Below are 17,118 nucleotides of genomic sequence, written 5' to 3'. Positions count from 1 at the left end.
TAGCAGCGCTGCGTGTGTCGGTCTCCGGCGGCGTTAGCCAACCAGAGCTTGCAGACCATCTCCTGATTGGCTGCCAGTCCGGGAGCTCTGATTGGCTAGTGAACCGGCGCCACACAGCCGCCGGAGACCTGGAGCGGTGAGGGGAAGGAGAGGCGCTGCGCTCTCCTCCCCTCACATATCAACACAATTATATCTGGCAGTGTATCATTGTAGCATTGTATCTGGCACTGTGGGGCATGTATCTGGCACTGTGGGGCATGTATCCGGCACTGTGGGGCATTGTATCTGGCACTGTGGGGCAATGTAACTGGCCCTGTGGGCAATTTTCAGTGGCCACACCCCTTCTGGGGCATGGCTACACCCCTTCTGGAGTGTGGCCACGCCCATTTTTTGCGCCACGCGTGCCTCCGGCGCGCGCACATGCTTCTTTTGGTGGGGTTTTTTTTTGGAGGGGGGGGGCACCATTTTTCATCTTGCCCTGGGCTCCGAAAACCCTAGCTACGCCTCTGCCAGAATCTCCTGACCGCTGCTGTCTCCTACCCTGACCCCTTCTGTCGCTATTACTTATGCAACATTTATGAACTCAACTTGAGATTTCTTTGTTATTCAGTCACACTGTCCTTTATTACATTTCAAGATGCTGACATACCCGGGATTCAAACCCATTGCCTTTGGCATTGCAGTCAGACAATCTATTAATTGAGCTATCTGCCCTTGCATAGAAAGCTAGATAATTCTAAGCTAGATAATTCTAATTCTAACTATTTGAAGATTACCTTGATCATCAGTTTACCTGATCATTTTGTGGTAAATGATCAGCATTGCAGCTGAGCAGATCTATGTAGTGTGCGGCTGGAAGGGATTGGATGTGTGGCTGCACACTACATAGATCTGCTCAATTGGAATGCTCATTATTATTTTTACAAAGTACCAATAGCTTCATATAGTGTTCATAGTCTTTCTGCAGGATCAAATAGCTCAATGAGTAGGGTGTTTGATTAGAATTAAACAGGTTTGATTAGAATTCAATAGGTTTGAATATTGGGTATGGTAAGTTATTGAAAAGTGTTTAATAAAGGGTATTGTAAGTAAATAACAACGATCTCTCAAGTTAAGTGCATGAATTTCTATCTATCTATCTAAAATGTGGGAAGAGGCATCATAGCATGGGCTTTCTCTGGGATCAATCTTTTCATGCCCCTACGAGGCATGAGCCTTATGTCCCTATTGGAAAAATGGGGGGAAGGGGGGAGTGTCGGTCAATTATCTCTGGCACAGGGCACCAAAAAGTCAAGTTCACTTGTAAATAATTATTGTATAGTCTGGTCTGGAAAACATGAACTGTTAGGGCACTGTTTTAACTTGTGGCCTGTGATTATTTTTATTTTATTGTAGACAAATACCTACTGCTACGAGAGCTCTTATCCAGAAACGCACTATCCAAATAGTACATAAAACCACAACAGAAAGTAATTATTACTCAATGTTCTCCCCAGAATTGTTTCCAGCCAGGTGGTATTAAGAAGTAGCCAGGTGGGGGCCTTCACAATAATAAAATGTTTAAATCATGACCATATTGTTTTAAACTTGAGATTTTTATATACCTTAATTCACCTCTTTTCTTAGAGGCCCAGTCGTCTGCAGCCTTTTCATAATCTAAAAGTCTGCAGTTACTGGCCACACTTGCTGGCACGGGTGGTCTTCAGTTTGCCGGCTGTCGGGAACCCGGCGCACAGTATACCGGTGCCGGAATCCCGACACCCGGCATACTGACACTGACACTTTTTCTCCCTCTTGCGGGTCCACGACCCCCCTGGAGGGAGAATAGATAGCGTGGTGCGTGCAGCGAGCCCGCAGAGGGCTCATTTGCACTCGCCCAGCTGTCAGTATGCCGGCGGTCGGGATTCCGACGTCGGTATGCTGGCCGCCGGGAGCCTAGCCGCCGGCATACCCTACTACACCCGCTGGCACAATTGTTTTTTAAACAGCTTTTCAGAATACTGACTACCCCCACAAACAGCTCTCAGATATTTAAACAGCAGAGCTCTTTGCCCTCATTGGCTGGCACAATTGTTTTTTAAACAGCTTTTCAAAATACTAATTGCCCCCACAAACAGCTCTCACATACTTAAACAAGTTTTTGCCCCCTTACTAGCTCCACACAGTTGTTTTTACTGCTCCTGACCCAAGACACAGTGATAAAAATAACAGAGAGTGGTCGATGGACGACCACCCTCTTCAATATGCTCAGGCATCTGTTCTCGCCCAGACAGCGCGCCTCTTCCTTTTAAGCAGCAGGAGGGATCTCTGCCCTTCATCAACATCACAGTATGCACATCCCCGGATACTGGATGGAGCGCTACATAGATCATGTGACTGCAGCCGATATCACATCTGGAGCTCCGTCCAACATCCCTTTCCGCCAGAAACATGTTACCGTTGAAGAGGGTGCCGGGCGAATGACAGGGGATGTGCAAATTACTGGGGCTGCCGGGCGATCCATACGGGATACAGTGGCGGTAAGAGCTGCCGAACGACAGGGGGCCTTGGCTGCAGGGCGACAAGAGGACGCTTGCCGGGTGGACCACCCGTAATTTAAAGCGTGGGGAGAACACTGATTACTGTTATTTGTCATATACAAATGTGGGGTATAATTAAGGCCAATCTGAAATTAAAATGTTCTGTATCATACCGTAGCTCATCTGCTTTCTTGGTTATATATGATTGGATCTTTTGAGTTTCATTTACCAACTGATTCTGTAACCACAATATACTGTATGGTTGAAAGACATATTTGGGGGAACGTGGCCTGCCGGGCATTCGGGGCAGTCATGTTCCATCTGGGCTCCCGAAAGAGACACACAGTTTGCGACCTTTCCCCCCTCCTAGACACCCCTATCGCCCTGTTTTACAGATTACCGCCGTCCCTGCACTCCCGCTGCAGCTCTGAGATGCTGTGGTGGGCTCCGCTCTGCCCCTCCAGCCCGCGGCCTACTTCTGCCTGTGGAGCCGAGGACTGTATTTACACCAGCAGACGCGTGCACCGCCGGAAGCCCGGGAACGGAGCTGTGAGCTGCTAAACTGACCTGAGAGGCCTCCCTCCTGCGCCGGAGAATAAGCTAATCTGCCTCCTTACCTCCGCACCCCTGGGAGCCACATTAGCCGCGCCGACACGGCATAAGAGAGGAGAAGCACCAGCTACTCTCCAAATCCCAGCGGTCATCTTGGAAATGGAACTCCCTGATCCTCTGACCCTCAGCTGACACTGCCTGCTACTGAAGGTATTGTGGAGCACCCTGGTCACTGGTAGTCCCTGATGTGCTGCGTGACAGTGGTGAGCAGGAAGGCGACATCTGCAGCCCACAACCCTGTGTCATTGCTGCCTATGATCCCCACTACCTATCACCACTGTTGGATAAATACTCACTCCAAGTGCCAGTGATCAGACTCTGGGGGGGGGGGGACCCCCTCGGACTGTGTTTTATGTATGTTGTATGTCTCTACTATCAACCACCATGTCATCAGAACCCTGCCTGTATCACATCTGATGAATAGAGCCAGAGCTCCATCTAGTGGTGAGCTTTGTTGTTTGATTTAATCGGCCTGTGGGAGCCCAATTTTTACACAATGTGAATTTGTAGATGATGCCCTGAGTCTTGGGACTTTCATTTTATACTAATTATGAAACCATAATTACAGTGCCGTTTCCCTACTACGGAGACTTACCTAACTACGTATTACATATTACAGTGATTTACTCGTATTGACTTATTTGTGGCTCCCCCATGCCTAAAAGCAACAAAAAACAAAATGGATCAGACCTGACCCAAAGTCTTAAAAAATGTGCCTTCTCAGCTGCTAAAACTTTGGGTCGGAAAACCCCCTTGCTCCCTGGTGTTTCGGACTCGGAGGACTCGGATCATTCCCTATTGACTTGGAAAGATTTACAAATGCTTTTCCGTGAAGTACAGGAGACGAGGAAGTCTATCCAGGCGGTGCAGGTGGAAGTGCACATGGGGATCTCTTCTCTAAAAGCCGACGTTACTGAACTTGGCGATCGAACGGACCATCTAGAATCTAAAGTGGACGACGTGATTACTTCCCAACAGAGACTGGGTGATGAACTTCAAGGTCTAAAACAGGAGGTTCAGCTCATCCTGGAACACCAGGAAGATCAGGACAATAGAGCGTGACATAATAATCTCCGCATTAGAGGTGTCCCTGAGGAGGTTGATATGACGTCTCTAGTTGACTACCTTAAAAAACTGTTTTTGCACCTTTCACCGACGACTCCGGAAGACCACCTATTGTTAGATAGGGCCCATAGGGCTCTCTGTCCCCATTCACAGGATTCTGCTCAGCCTAGAGATGTTATTCTGTGCTGCCATTACTACACGACCAAAGAAGATATACTCAGGGAAGCTAGGAAGACCACCAACATACAGTTTCAAGGTCATTCACTCCAAATATTCCAGGACATTGCACCTGCGACCTTGCTCAAGAGAAAGGACTTCAGGCCTATTAGCTCGGTACTTAGAGACAATGGCATCCGCTACAGATGGGGTTTCCCCTTCCACATCCTGGTTTGGCACCGTAACCACCTTCATTCGGCTGAAGACATGGTCGGAGCTCACCGACTCCTGGACTCCTTGGGTCTCTCTCTTCCGTTGTCGTCATCTGATTCACTGCAGTGGACGCATTTTGCTGCTCCCTCGGAGGCGAATGTTACGCCTCAACGCTCCCTAAATTGAGATTGGAGAAGAGTACCCTCTGCGAGGAAATTTGCTTCGGCCGGTCCTCGGACCTGATGTTTTATGTGTATTTAGGCTGTTTGATCCTGTTCTCTTCCATTTCGGAATACCTATATGATTTGGTGATGTAATATTTTCTTATTTCCATGTTGTCTTCTAGCCTTCGTCTCTCATCACCATACTTATATGTGCCGACATTATGTTCTTTGCACTGTTTGAATACCTGTTAGGTTTGTTCATAGTTGCAGTTCCCCCTAAAGATATCATACTCTCATGTTATAGCGCTGGCGCTCCCCACTTTGTCTCCTATTATCGTCCTCACCAGTTCCATACAATCTCTGGTTGGACCTCGGGAGGTTCCGTGTTAAATACTGTCTACCTTACAAAGTAGTAGGGATTGGAGCATTTTGTTCCTTTTCTCTCCCATTGATACTGGTCCCTAGACTCAGGACTCACGATGTTAGGTAGCCACTATACCTGATGCCCCTGGGCCGACTAGGCTGTGTCCCTTTAGTAGGGTCTTATACTAGAGTCCGGTCGCTGTCACTTAGTGACTCTTTTCTGTCGTTTTCTGACCGGCATGTTAGACCAGATGTGCTTTCTTCTGGTCCCCAACATTCCATTCTTTCCCACTTTTCCAAATTCTGTTTCTTTTGTTCTTCTTTCCTTCTTCTCTCAGTCAAATGTGTAAAGATGTATGCCAACTACTATTTCTGTTTATAATGTTTCTAGTTTGGTTTGTTATAGAGGTGTGATGTTTGGAGGAGGGACATGATGTGACACGAAGAGACGAATTTCATGGCTCTTAGGCTATATTCACACAACGTTAAAGGTTTGAACAGCCCTTCCAAACACACCAAGCTCTTTCTCTTACTCAAACGGGCGATGAGCGATATAGTCTTTTTACAAGAAACCCATTTTAAGAAATCCCTTCACCCTGACCTAAAATCTAAATCTTACCCGCTCACTTTTCATGCTTGTAATGCCACACATAAAAAACGGGGGGTTTCCTTTTTGTTGGCTGCTCACCTTACGTTTGGCCTTATATACAGTCATGTGGACAGATCAGGTAGATGGCTCATTCTTGTTGGGAAACCCAATAACACCTTATGTACCCTGGTTAATATATATGTTCCGAACCAAAACCAGGCTTCCTTTTTTAGGACTCTGAACTCCCATTTGACTAGACTCCGAAAAGGGGAACTCATTGTAGCAGGTGACTTTAACGAAGTCCTTGACGCCTCCCTTGATAGATCATCCCCTTCCTTTCCTCTCCCTTCTAGTCCCAAACCTCCATCTTCTGCATCTTTGGCCTTGCTCACTCTCTTGAAACACCAGCAGCTATATGACTCATATAGATTAACGGAAACCTCTAACTAGGAACTATACGTTCTACTCCTCTGTCCATAATTCCTACTCTAGCATTGATATGCTCATCCCCTAAATCTACCTCTACACGTATACTCCCTATGATATGGTCCGACCATTGCCCGGTCACTGTTGATCTTCTTTCTATAGTCCCTCATCCCCCTCCTGCCTCTTGGAGGTTAAATGACTCCCTTTTACATAGCCCAGAACTTACTGACCAAATTGATGTCTCACTGACTTTTTCTTACTTAATGATCTACCGGAGATATCTCCTATTACTTTATGGGAAGCTTATAAGGATGTTCTACGCAGCCACTTGATATGACAGGCCTCCAGGTTAAAAAAAATCAAGGGAATCCCACTTCTCTCTCTTTCTACTAAGCTTCGGACACTTGAAAGGCAACATAAACTTTCCCCAACCCCTGCTAACTTAGAACTTTTGCTTAAAGCGAAATCTGAGACTTCACTTTTTCTTTCGGAGTGCACTCTTCAGAGGCTTATACAGACTTTCTATGAGAGGGGGGACAAAGCGGATAGAATTCTAGCATCCCGCCTCAGGGCACAGCACTCTCAGAACAATATTCTGGCTGTGCATACTGACTTTGGCGAGGTGACTTATGCTCCCGATGCCTTAAATATGCATCCAGGACTACTATACTAATAATTTAAACTCCACTAATTTGAGTACTGGGCCCCAGATATTTTGATCTCGTCTTCATACTATAAGAAATTTGCCTCTATCTTGATCCCTCATCTCAGAATATTGTTTTACGCTGTACTTCATGGCACCCCATTCTACAGCACTATGCTGGAGGCTAGAGTGATTGTAATACACAAGGAAGGGAGAAAGCCCCGAGATTGTGCTAACTATAAGCCAATATCCCTACTGAATTTGGATATTAAACTTTATGCCAAAATTCTAGCTACTCATCTCAATATAGTTCTCCCTGGTCTTATACATTATGATCAGGTGGGTTTTATTCCTGGACGTCAGGCCAGGGACAACACTGGAAGAACAATAGATCTTATCCAAATATTGAACTGCAGACATGCACCATCTATTATGCTCTCGCTCGATGACCGCATCTCATGGCCCTTCTTATTTCAAACCTTAACAAGCACAAAGGAAGAGAAAAGTTGCCTTGAAATGGTGCACCATTTCAAGGCAACTTTTCTCTTCCTTTGTGCTTGTTAAACCCTAATCTTTGCCTTTGGTAGCACCCCCCACCATAGTATATTGATACGAGTGATAAGGGTAACATTTTGGAGGGGGCCTCTCTGCAAAATATTTGACTTGTGCGACCCTTTCTTGCTTTTGGTCTCAACCTTATTTCAAACCTTGCATGCGTTTGGTCTATCGGCAGAATTCCTAACGGGAGTCTCAGCTCTATATTCCTCCCCATACCTAAAGTTCTTACTAATCTTACTATCCGCCCCCTTCCCATTATCTAATGGTACAAGACAGAGATGTCCTCTCTCCCCCCTGGTGTTTGCCATGGTTATAGAACCCTTGGCTGCTATGATAAGACATTCTGACAGGATACGGGGGTGAAAGTAGGCCCGCAGGAATTTAAGATCTCGCTCTTTGCAGACGATGTATTATTATCCCTTACTCAGCCGCAATCTTCTCTTCCAGTCTTGTATCAGATAATAGAGGAATACGGCTCCCTCGCGGGCTATAAAATCAATATTACTAAATCCAAGGCCATGATATTACATACCTCAGACAACATAAAATGCTCCTTGCATTCTTCCTATGATCTTCGCTGGCAGTCCAATAAGATTAAGTACTTAGGGGTCTATATTACATCCCACTATAGCTCTTTGTACTCTGAGAATTTTCCACGCCTTTTTAATAAGATTAAATCCGAACTAGCAAAATGGAGGGCTCACATCATTTCCTGGCTGGGTAGGATCATTGCTATCAAAATGACACTTTTGCCACAACTTCTTTACCTCTTTCAAATGCTGCCTGTCTGAGTTCCGGAGAGAGTTCTTAGGGACGCCAAGACCTCTTTTGTGAAGTTTGTATGGAACAATAAAACCCCAAGAACAGCTTTTACTGTACTTAGGTTCCTTCGAGTAGAGGGTGGTCCGGGTTTTCCAGATGTGAAATTTTATTATCTGGCTTGTCATTTGAGCCAAATTGTTGCCTCTTTTGCACCCCAATGCTCTATTGCCTGGGTGAACTTGGAAGCCTTTTCCTTGGGTCTTCGTTCAATGGCTTCTCTGTGGAGTCTGGGCAAACCTTATCAACTCTCTCTGACTAATTCCTTTCCTTCTCTTAAATTCCATCTTTCCATCTGGGCTAACTCTCTAGTGAAATATAAACTGTCCTCCTCCTACTCTCCCCTCACCCCCCTTTGGGACAACCCCGCTTTTCCCGCTGGTGTTTCTCCCCTTCTATTTAGACTTTGGCACAGAGCTGGGGTCCATATAGTACAGTACATGATTTATGCTTCCAAGACTCCTGGATGACGATAGATGATCTTATAGGTAAGTTCTCCTCCTTATCCCTGCCCTTCTTTGAATACTTTCAGATCCGCCACTTCCTCCTCTCTTTACCTCAGAATGATGTTATGCGGGATCTTACTCCCTTTGAACTCTTATGTATCAAAAACCCCTTACGTAATGATCTCGCTAATACAGTATATCCTATGTTAGTTGGAGCATCCTCGCTCCTGCAGACATGCCACGAACGGGAGTGGGAGAGGGACCTAGGCCATCCCCCCGACGATTCTTGTCGGGAGGAAGTACAAGCGGGCAAAGGGGGTAACTCTGAGTTGATCGCAGCAGGAACGTTGTTAGCAGTTGGGCTAAACCATGTGCACTGCAGGGGAGGCAGATATAACATGTGCAGAGAGAGATAGATTTGGGTGTGGTGAGTTCAATCTGCAATCTAAATTGCAGTGTATTAATAAAGCAGCCAGTATTTACCCTGCCCAGAAACAAAATAACCCACCCAAATCTAACTCTCTCTGCAAATGTTATATCGCCCCCCCCCCCCCCCTGCAGTGCACGTGGTTTTGCCCAACTGCTAAAAAAATTTCCTGCTGCGATCAACTTGGAATTACCCCCATAGTCAAAAGTTCTATCTCTACCTGTCATTTTTATGTGATTTCCTGTTTTGTTTTTTTCAGAGTCTGTCTCTCACAGTTTAAGTGTACCTATGATGGAAATTACAGACCTCTCTCATCTTTTTAAGTGGGTTAACTTGCACAATCGGTGGCTGTCCAAATACTTTTTTGTCCCACTGTACCTGATTTTATAGGATTTATCTGTTTTATTTTTTTATCTGGAATTCTCTCTATATTGTATTCTTCTTAACACTAATTTTCCAAGAAGTACGTATAAGCATGTAAGACATACATGCCTAATTTTGAAAAAGCATTTCAGGGAGATTGTGAACGTAACACCTATCAGTGCGGACGTGCACTGCTACATCTAAGAGGTGTGTCATAAAAATGACTTACATCCAAACGTAAATGAGTCCCAAAGTTAGTAAGATTTACTTGTTGAAGAAAAGACACTGATATTTTGCAGGATTTGTTTGTGTATTGTATTTTATAAGAGGTTCCATATACTGTAAGTGGCCACAAGAAACCTTTAAAATGCATGTAGCCATAGGGATCATTAACCTGGAGAAGGCATTAGGAAGTGATGAACCAGTGATAAGTGCAAGATGATAAACGCACCAGCCAATGAGCTCCAATATGCAAATTGACAGGAGCTGATTGGCTGGTGCGTTTATCACCTTGCGCTTATAACTGGTTTATCAATTCCTTATGCCTTCTCTAGGTTAATACATCTGCCCCATGGTGCCTTATTATAACCAATACAGGGATACATACATTCAATACATTGAATATATGTATCTCTGATTTATTTTTATCCCACTAAGAATGTAACTGCTGCATATTGGGGATAAGGTGCAATTAGGGAGATTGAGGTACTATTCAGGGAGTAAGTGAGATTGTTGCTATTTCAGAGAGTCTCCTGCAGAATGAGGGAGGGTAGGCAACTATGAAAGGGGAATTGCTATGCTACTCTGTATAAATGTTGTTTCCCTTTTGTGTGGATACAAACATGATACTGTAGGAAATATTTAGGCCTTTTTTGTGACAGACTAGAAAGAAACCAGTTTGGAGTGCATATTTATTGCCTACACTGTGATCTGCAGTACTAAATATAGGACGGAGGGGCTACAGTTTATGCCCTTTCTAAGATACATGTTTGAAACATAAAACTACGTGGGATCACATACCTTGTAAATTCTTTCCTTACTGCTTGGTTTAAAAAATAATCGTTTTGAGAATATTTTCCCATTGTTATGAAAATTAACATAGAAGTCATGATGATGTACACTGTAAGTTCCCTGAAAAACACAGAATGACAAATAAAAGAAAGAGAACAGAAGAGGTGTCCTTTAACAGGTTTCAACAAACAAATACAGGACACAATTGAAATGGAAGAAATTGAAACAACTGGGTAAATGAGGGAAAACATACATACAGAAAGGTATAGGTGCAACTCACACAAAGCAAATATCATCCCAGCTTGGCCAGTTTCATGTATAATATGCTGACTGCCCAGGTTGCCTATAATTATCTATATCAAGACAGCAAGTGGAGACCTCACTGACTCTGATAGAGAAGTGACCAAAACAGTGACCAAAACAGGATTTCAGTGACCAAAACAGAATGAACTTGTTAATGGTTCACTAGCAGCAGTGTCTAAGGCAGAGGCAGCCATCATTATTCCTTGGACTGCAGAATTAAGAAAATTACTTTAGAGGGAGGGCTACAATTTTTATCCTCATAGTTACCCTACCAGCAATTAGCTAAGGGTTATTTGCTGAGTAAATATTATTCCAAGAAAGCTAAAACTGAAAAATATATTGATATAAATGTATTTTTAATTATTTGTTATTTAAATGTCGCTCAGTGCAATGAGAAGCATAATATGCCACACAGCAGTGTCCTCAATTCATAATATGCCACACAGCAGTGTCCTCAATTCATAATATGCCACACAGCAGTTCACTCAATTGATAATATGCCTTATAGAAGTGCCCCTATTGATAATACACTAACATTAATGCCCAAATTGATATGCCACACTGTAATGCCCCAAATTGATAATAGGCAATGCCATAATACCCCCATCTGGTCATTTGCCACACATAGGGCCCTCGGTCATATCCAGGGCCATCTTAAAAGCAGTGTAGGCCCTGGACAAAGCAATGTACTGGAGCCCTTAATCCATTAATATGAACCAATTTAAAAAAATCCTAACATGCCCCTCGTGCAGTCCTACGCTGTCTCTCCACATGCTTCCATAAAATGAATGGTTGCCAGCACTCTGATTTTGTGGATAGAAACATAGAAACATAGAATTTGACGGCAGATAAGAACCACTTGGCCCATCTAGTCTGCCTAATTTTTTTTAACCTTTAGGTAATCTCAACCCTTTTTGAACCTTAATTCTTTGTAAGGATATTCATATGCCTATCCCATGCATGTTTAAATTGCTCTACAGTCTTAGCCTCTACCACCTCTGATGGGTGGCTATTCCACTTATCCACTACCCTTTCTGTGAAATAATTTTTCCTTAAATTTCCCCTGAACCTGCCTCCCTCCAGTTTCAGTGTATGTCCTTGAGTTCTAATACTTCTCTTCCTTTGAAGAATGTTTCCCTCCTGATTTTTGTTAAAACCTTTGGTATATTTGAAAGTTTCTATCATGTCTCCCCTGTACTAGCCATCCACCATTCAGCATGGTGACAGCTATTCACTGTCTGCTAGCTGGGAGGCAGGTAGAGAATGCTGCGTTGCCACTCGAATTGTGTGACAACCATCCGCCCCTGCTCAAAGGCTCCTAGAATTGTGGGGTCCTGGGCATCTGCCCAGTGTGTTTATACGTGAAGATAGCCCTGGTCATGCCCCTCTATATGTCTCAGTCCTCAGAGCTCCCTTTTTCCCTTATAGGAAAACTCAGAGCCCTCCCACCAGTGTTCCTCTCGACCGGCTCCTAAAGTCCCTGTCTCAGTCCACCTCATGCCTCTGCAATGACACCAGCAACTGTGTCTTCTGTTCTGGAGAGCAGGGTGGACTGGAGGCAAAGCTATTTGGGGGAAGGGGGTGGGGTGGGGGGGGGGCTGTTGCCAGCCAGCTCCAAGCATTTACTGTACCACCTCCAGACTATGGAATGAGGAAGAAGATGAAATGATTAGTTAAATTATCCTAAACTACACTCTCTACAAATGTATGAATAACCTGGGCAAGTGAAATAACTCTACAGCCCCGAGTGCTGGTTTCCAGCAAAGAAGGGTTATGATGGTTTTATAATGTTACAGTATGTTGATAATTTTCCTGGCATAGTTCCAAGGCAAAGTCAATGTTAATTAACAGCACTGAGAAATCATCTTGTACCCATGTAAGACCATTTATTTTCTAACATTACGTTTGCTACAAGGATAACAATGCAGCCGTTCTCAGAACACAAGTGGTTGTTCAATTATTTGATTATCACAATGCTGATGTACTACATATGTCACGGCCTCTTCAGTCAATGAATCTGAACCTAGTCAGGGATTTAGGAGATATTCTGGAATGACACCCAAGGCAGCATTTTCCACCATCATCAGCCAAGCATCAGTGACTCTCCTGTGTAAGAATTGGGTACCACCCCCATACAAGACACTGGCAGATGTTGGTGCAAAATATATGTAGACAGAAATGTGATGTTCAAATAACAATTATAAAAATGTATAGCTAATATTTATTTATCCAATAAAATAAAAAAGGGTAAACACTGTAAATACGGAATTTCCATTTTTAGATCTTATTTTGATATGTCCAGTGTAATTGGCTTGTTATTGTATGTATTACCGAAATACTTTCTGAATAACTGTTTTTCTTCTGATTTTGTCTTTGACTAATTTTAGCTGAGCAGGAGTTGGTGGACGAGCAAGTTTCAAATATCGAGCTCTTTTCCGGGCAGCAAGGATCTGTTTAAAATATGAAATAAAATAAGGGATGCAAAAAACGCATTGCAGTTAAAATGTGCATGAAATTATGAGATAGATATTCTTAGAAAAATATTACCCAAATCATTTTTTTTTTTTTATAAATGTTCATGGTGTATATACACTTAAGGCATCTGAGAATAATTATCCTATTCAAATTGTGAAAATATTTATTTGAGGACATATATTTAAGTAAATATTTTACTTGATAGCATTGGTTTGAACACTTTAAGAGAACCTGCAATGCAAATAAACAAAAGGATTTCTAAAATATTTTATCATCCAAAAAGTTTTCCAGACATATTTATACATAGAGTATTTTGCATTTTTACCTTTTCAAAATTTGATGTCTCATGACTACTCAGATGAGAGTGAGCTCTGAAGGTCTCTATAGGCTGACATCGCTCACCAATAATGTACTTGACGTCTTCACTTAATGCTTCCAGAAAGAAGTCAGTTCTCTCTTTCTTCCTCCAGGCTACACATAGTGATATGAGTAAAATCTGCAAACAGCAATCCACAATAATAACTAAACTTGCAAAGCATACTTATTGTATTCACTATTTGTCTAATGTTGCAATGTCTGTGTGTGTGTGTGTGTGTGTGTGTGTGTGTGTGTGTGTGTGTGTGTGTGTGTGTGTGTGTGTGTGTGTGTGTGTGTCCCAAAAATTACCATAATGACTTACAATAAAATAATACAATTTAAATAAATTGTTAGTTTATGCTAGTAAAAGTGTTTGGAAGTTCACTGATATTGGTGTGTGTGTGTGTGTGTGTGTGTGTGTGTGTGTGTGTGTGTGTGTGTGTGTGTGTGTGTGTGTGTGTGTGTGGTTATTTTCCAATCACACTATTGATCACGAGTCTACACGGAAATGATCTGGTCATCTGGAGGCTAATTCAGATGTGTTTGGAGTGGCTATCGCTGCTGCTATCCTTGGAAGCAGCAGCAATAGCTCTTTATGGTAATCTGGCAATCTCTGTTCAATGACGGAGATCCCTGGTTTCTTCCCTCCCACTAAACGGTGGTGACACACCTCAGCTTAGGGAAACAAAGGCCATTGCCGCCCCCTCCCTGCACCCCAAACAGTAGCAGACTGTCAATCATGCGCAGAATGGGTCCGGCACATGCATAAAATACCTTGCGCATGAAGAAGCAGATCCGACAGGATCTGACTAAACCCTCCTGGTGCGAGCAGCAGTTTGCTCTTTTGTCTTGACTAGTAATATGTGGATTAATAGACAATCTCTCTTCAGAACCTACCATCAGTAGGTGGGATTGCTGTGATTTTTATTATTTTGTTAATAGTCATGTGGCTTTGTTTCTTTTGTTGATACTGTATACTATATTTTTTATTACAGTATATAAATATTTTTTTAATTATTCACTGTTCTATCTTTATTGCTTATATCTTCAAAAGTTTTGCTTTTCTTTTTCTTCCCAATTCCTTTTTCTCACTTTGGGGGAGATGTATCACCTTGGAGAGTGATAAAAGCATAGAGATTAAGGGGTGTATTCAATTCATGTTGGATCCTCTCCGATGGAGAGGATCCGACAGTTCAGTATTCAATGCTGGCTGCAAATGGCCAGCATTCCAACAATGCAGATTCAACTTGTTAACAAGTCAAATCTGCATTACCCTTAAACTGTCGGAACCAGCCGTGCTTCCGACAGAAACAAGTGCATCAGCGAGTAACTCGCCGATCCACGTGGTTTTCAACAAGTGCCGGTTTTTCTGACAGTCAGAAAAATTGCACTTGCATTGAATAGGTCGAATGCAAATTTGACCGATTCCTGTCGAAAAGTGTCGGTATTTCCGACTGTCGGAAATACTGGCACTAACTGAATAGACTCCTAAGGGGGAGATGTAGTAAGCAGTGTAAAGAGTGGAGACATGAGCCAGTGGGAAAGTTGACCATACTGTAGCAACTAGCTTCTATCATTTCTATAATGTACTTGATAAATGCTACCTTGAAGCTGATTGTTATGGAAAACTTATCCACTGGTCCACTTCTCCACTCTTTTTACTGCTTGATACATCAACCCCAAAGTGCCAACCAGTCAGCATCTAACTGTCATTTTTCAACCACAGCCTGTAACATGACAGAAGCTGATTAGTTGGTCTTTATATCTCTCCAAGGCTTGATACACTTCCCCCTTTGAGTCATATACATGTATGGACTGGTATCACTGCACACTGGAGTTACATACATAAACATAAATGCGGCGGCTGAGATGTGCCTGTATGTGTTGTCAGAATGATGCATGCTGTCCTGTCTGATAAACTGAGATGTCTGTAGCTCCTTCAGAAAGCATTATCAGGCCAATGCTATACTAATATATTAAAACTGTTAGTGTTTCATCTGTGTCCATCCCCAATACATGTACCCACAGGTACCCAAAAATGTGTTATATTTCTAATTTTCTACCAATCAAAACTATAAGGTGCAGTAAGAATGCAATTCCCTAGTAACATACTACACATAGGCGCTGAGGTCAGTTTGTCTACTGTAGCATAAAATATATAAACTCGCTCTCCCGAGAAAGCGTCTGCCTGCATATGTGCACAATTGCGTCTTCTGACATTTATAACTTGCAACTGGAGAGGTGGAATGAGAGGAATGACGTAGGCAGAGTACAGTAAATACATGTTCTCATAAATGTAGATACAGACGGGCAGAGAGATGTATAATATGTGGTTGCCCTGGTGGCATGTACAAATACACTATGGGAATGACAGTCTAGCAGTCGCTAGTACTAGAAAACTGCTTGTGAATGGCTAATTATTAATGCGCCACTAACACTTATAGTACTGTTCTATCTGATGCAAAAACCATTGATGTGTTGTATGCCTAAAGTAATCCTGGCATATATGAAACTGGTGCAGATGTGTGTGTCCCTGAAGATAGTTTCAGCATTGTGATGCCGTTGTTTTATGATTTGTGGGCTACTCACAACTGCCTCAAATTATGTTGCTTTTATTGGAAACTATGTATTGGCAAACACTAGAATTAATATTATTTACAATAAACAGGTTCTATTTGTTACAAGTATCATGAATAATAATAAGCTATCACATGTCTTACCGACAAAGGCTGAACAATAAAAATGCAGTAGATCACTGAGAAAAACACTGCGTGAAGCCAGAGCACACACTTGGTAGGACCAAATCTGGAGAGTGAAGCACACATTTATTTAACAGTTGTTTGTAGTAGTCCTTTCCTTACCAGTCATTGCTATATGGGATCTTGGTTTCTGGGCCAGGTCAATATATATGTTTATTTATAGCAACATTACAAGCAGTAATCTTATATCAAACACACAATTATCAATGGGTAACTGGCAAAGTTAAAAATTAGATCAAATCGGTATGCAGTCATAATTTTGTCATTAAGAATGTTGGTACCAGAATATCAACACTTGTGCACATTTCACACCATTTTCAATGTTTTTGGAACACTTTGTGGTATGAGACCTGCATTTTTCTCCATGACCCACCAATTTCCTTTTGTAATTGTATACTACGCACCAGTACAATGATTTTATTATTATTGTCTTGTCTCTCATGGTTGTTATGCACCTTTATATACTTGTTCATATATTGCTCTGTCCAAACTTGGATGACTTTATTGTCACATGTTGAAGCTTCAATAAAAGAAAAATTGCTTTAAAAAAAAAGTGACACTCAAAGGACGAACTATGGACCTTTCCCTAGTTTCCCAGCGGTTACAGAGCCTTTTTTCTACAGATCTTGCCTCTAATTGTATAAAAGGCATTTGCCCAAAGTGAGATGCTCTATATATCAAAATATTTTGTGGTACATTATATAAATAACTGTTGCCACCTTTATATAAAATCTGCACCATAACAGAGTGGTTTAAGACAGTCTTAATGAGTCACCTACATATACCGTTTTGGACAATATCTTACACTGTACATGCTGACAGAGCATAAATGAAACATACTGTAAATTAT

At 42.5% G+C, this 17,118-nt stretch overlaps 1 protein-coding gene across 2 annotated transcripts in view; it reads right to left on the bottom strand.

The window, feature by feature from the left end:
* Nucleotides 1–17,118, bottom strand: part of PKD1L1 (polycystin 1 like 1, transient receptor potential channel interacting) — a 608,224-nt gene that overhangs the window by 179,887 nt on the left and 411,219 nt on the right. For both annotated transcript variants that reach the window (XM_063922691.1, XM_063922693.1), the window contains exons 39-42: nucleotides 16,230–16,314; nucleotides 13,478–13,648; nucleotides 13,009–13,127; nucleotides 10,384–10,494 (exon numbers count right to left, since the gene is read on the bottom strand). In XM_063922691.1, the coding sequence (XP_063778761.1) occupies nucleotides 10,384–10,494; nucleotides 13,009–13,127; nucleotides 13,478–13,648; nucleotides 16,230–16,314 (486 nt within the window). The remainder of the gene's footprint in view (nucleotides 1–10,383; nucleotides 10,495–13,008; nucleotides 13,128–13,477; nucleotides 13,649–16,229; nucleotides 16,315–17,118) is intronic.

Source organism: Pseudophryne corroboree, chromosome 5, assembly GCF_028390025.1.
Source record: "Pseudophryne corroboree isolate aPseCor3 chromosome 5, aPseCor3.hap2, whole genome shotgun sequence".
Lineage (NCBI taxonomy): Eukaryota > Metazoa > Chordata > Amphibia > Anura > Myobatrachidae > Pseudophryne > Pseudophryne corroboree.
This window is presented reverse-complemented; position numbering and strand designations above follow the sequence as displayed.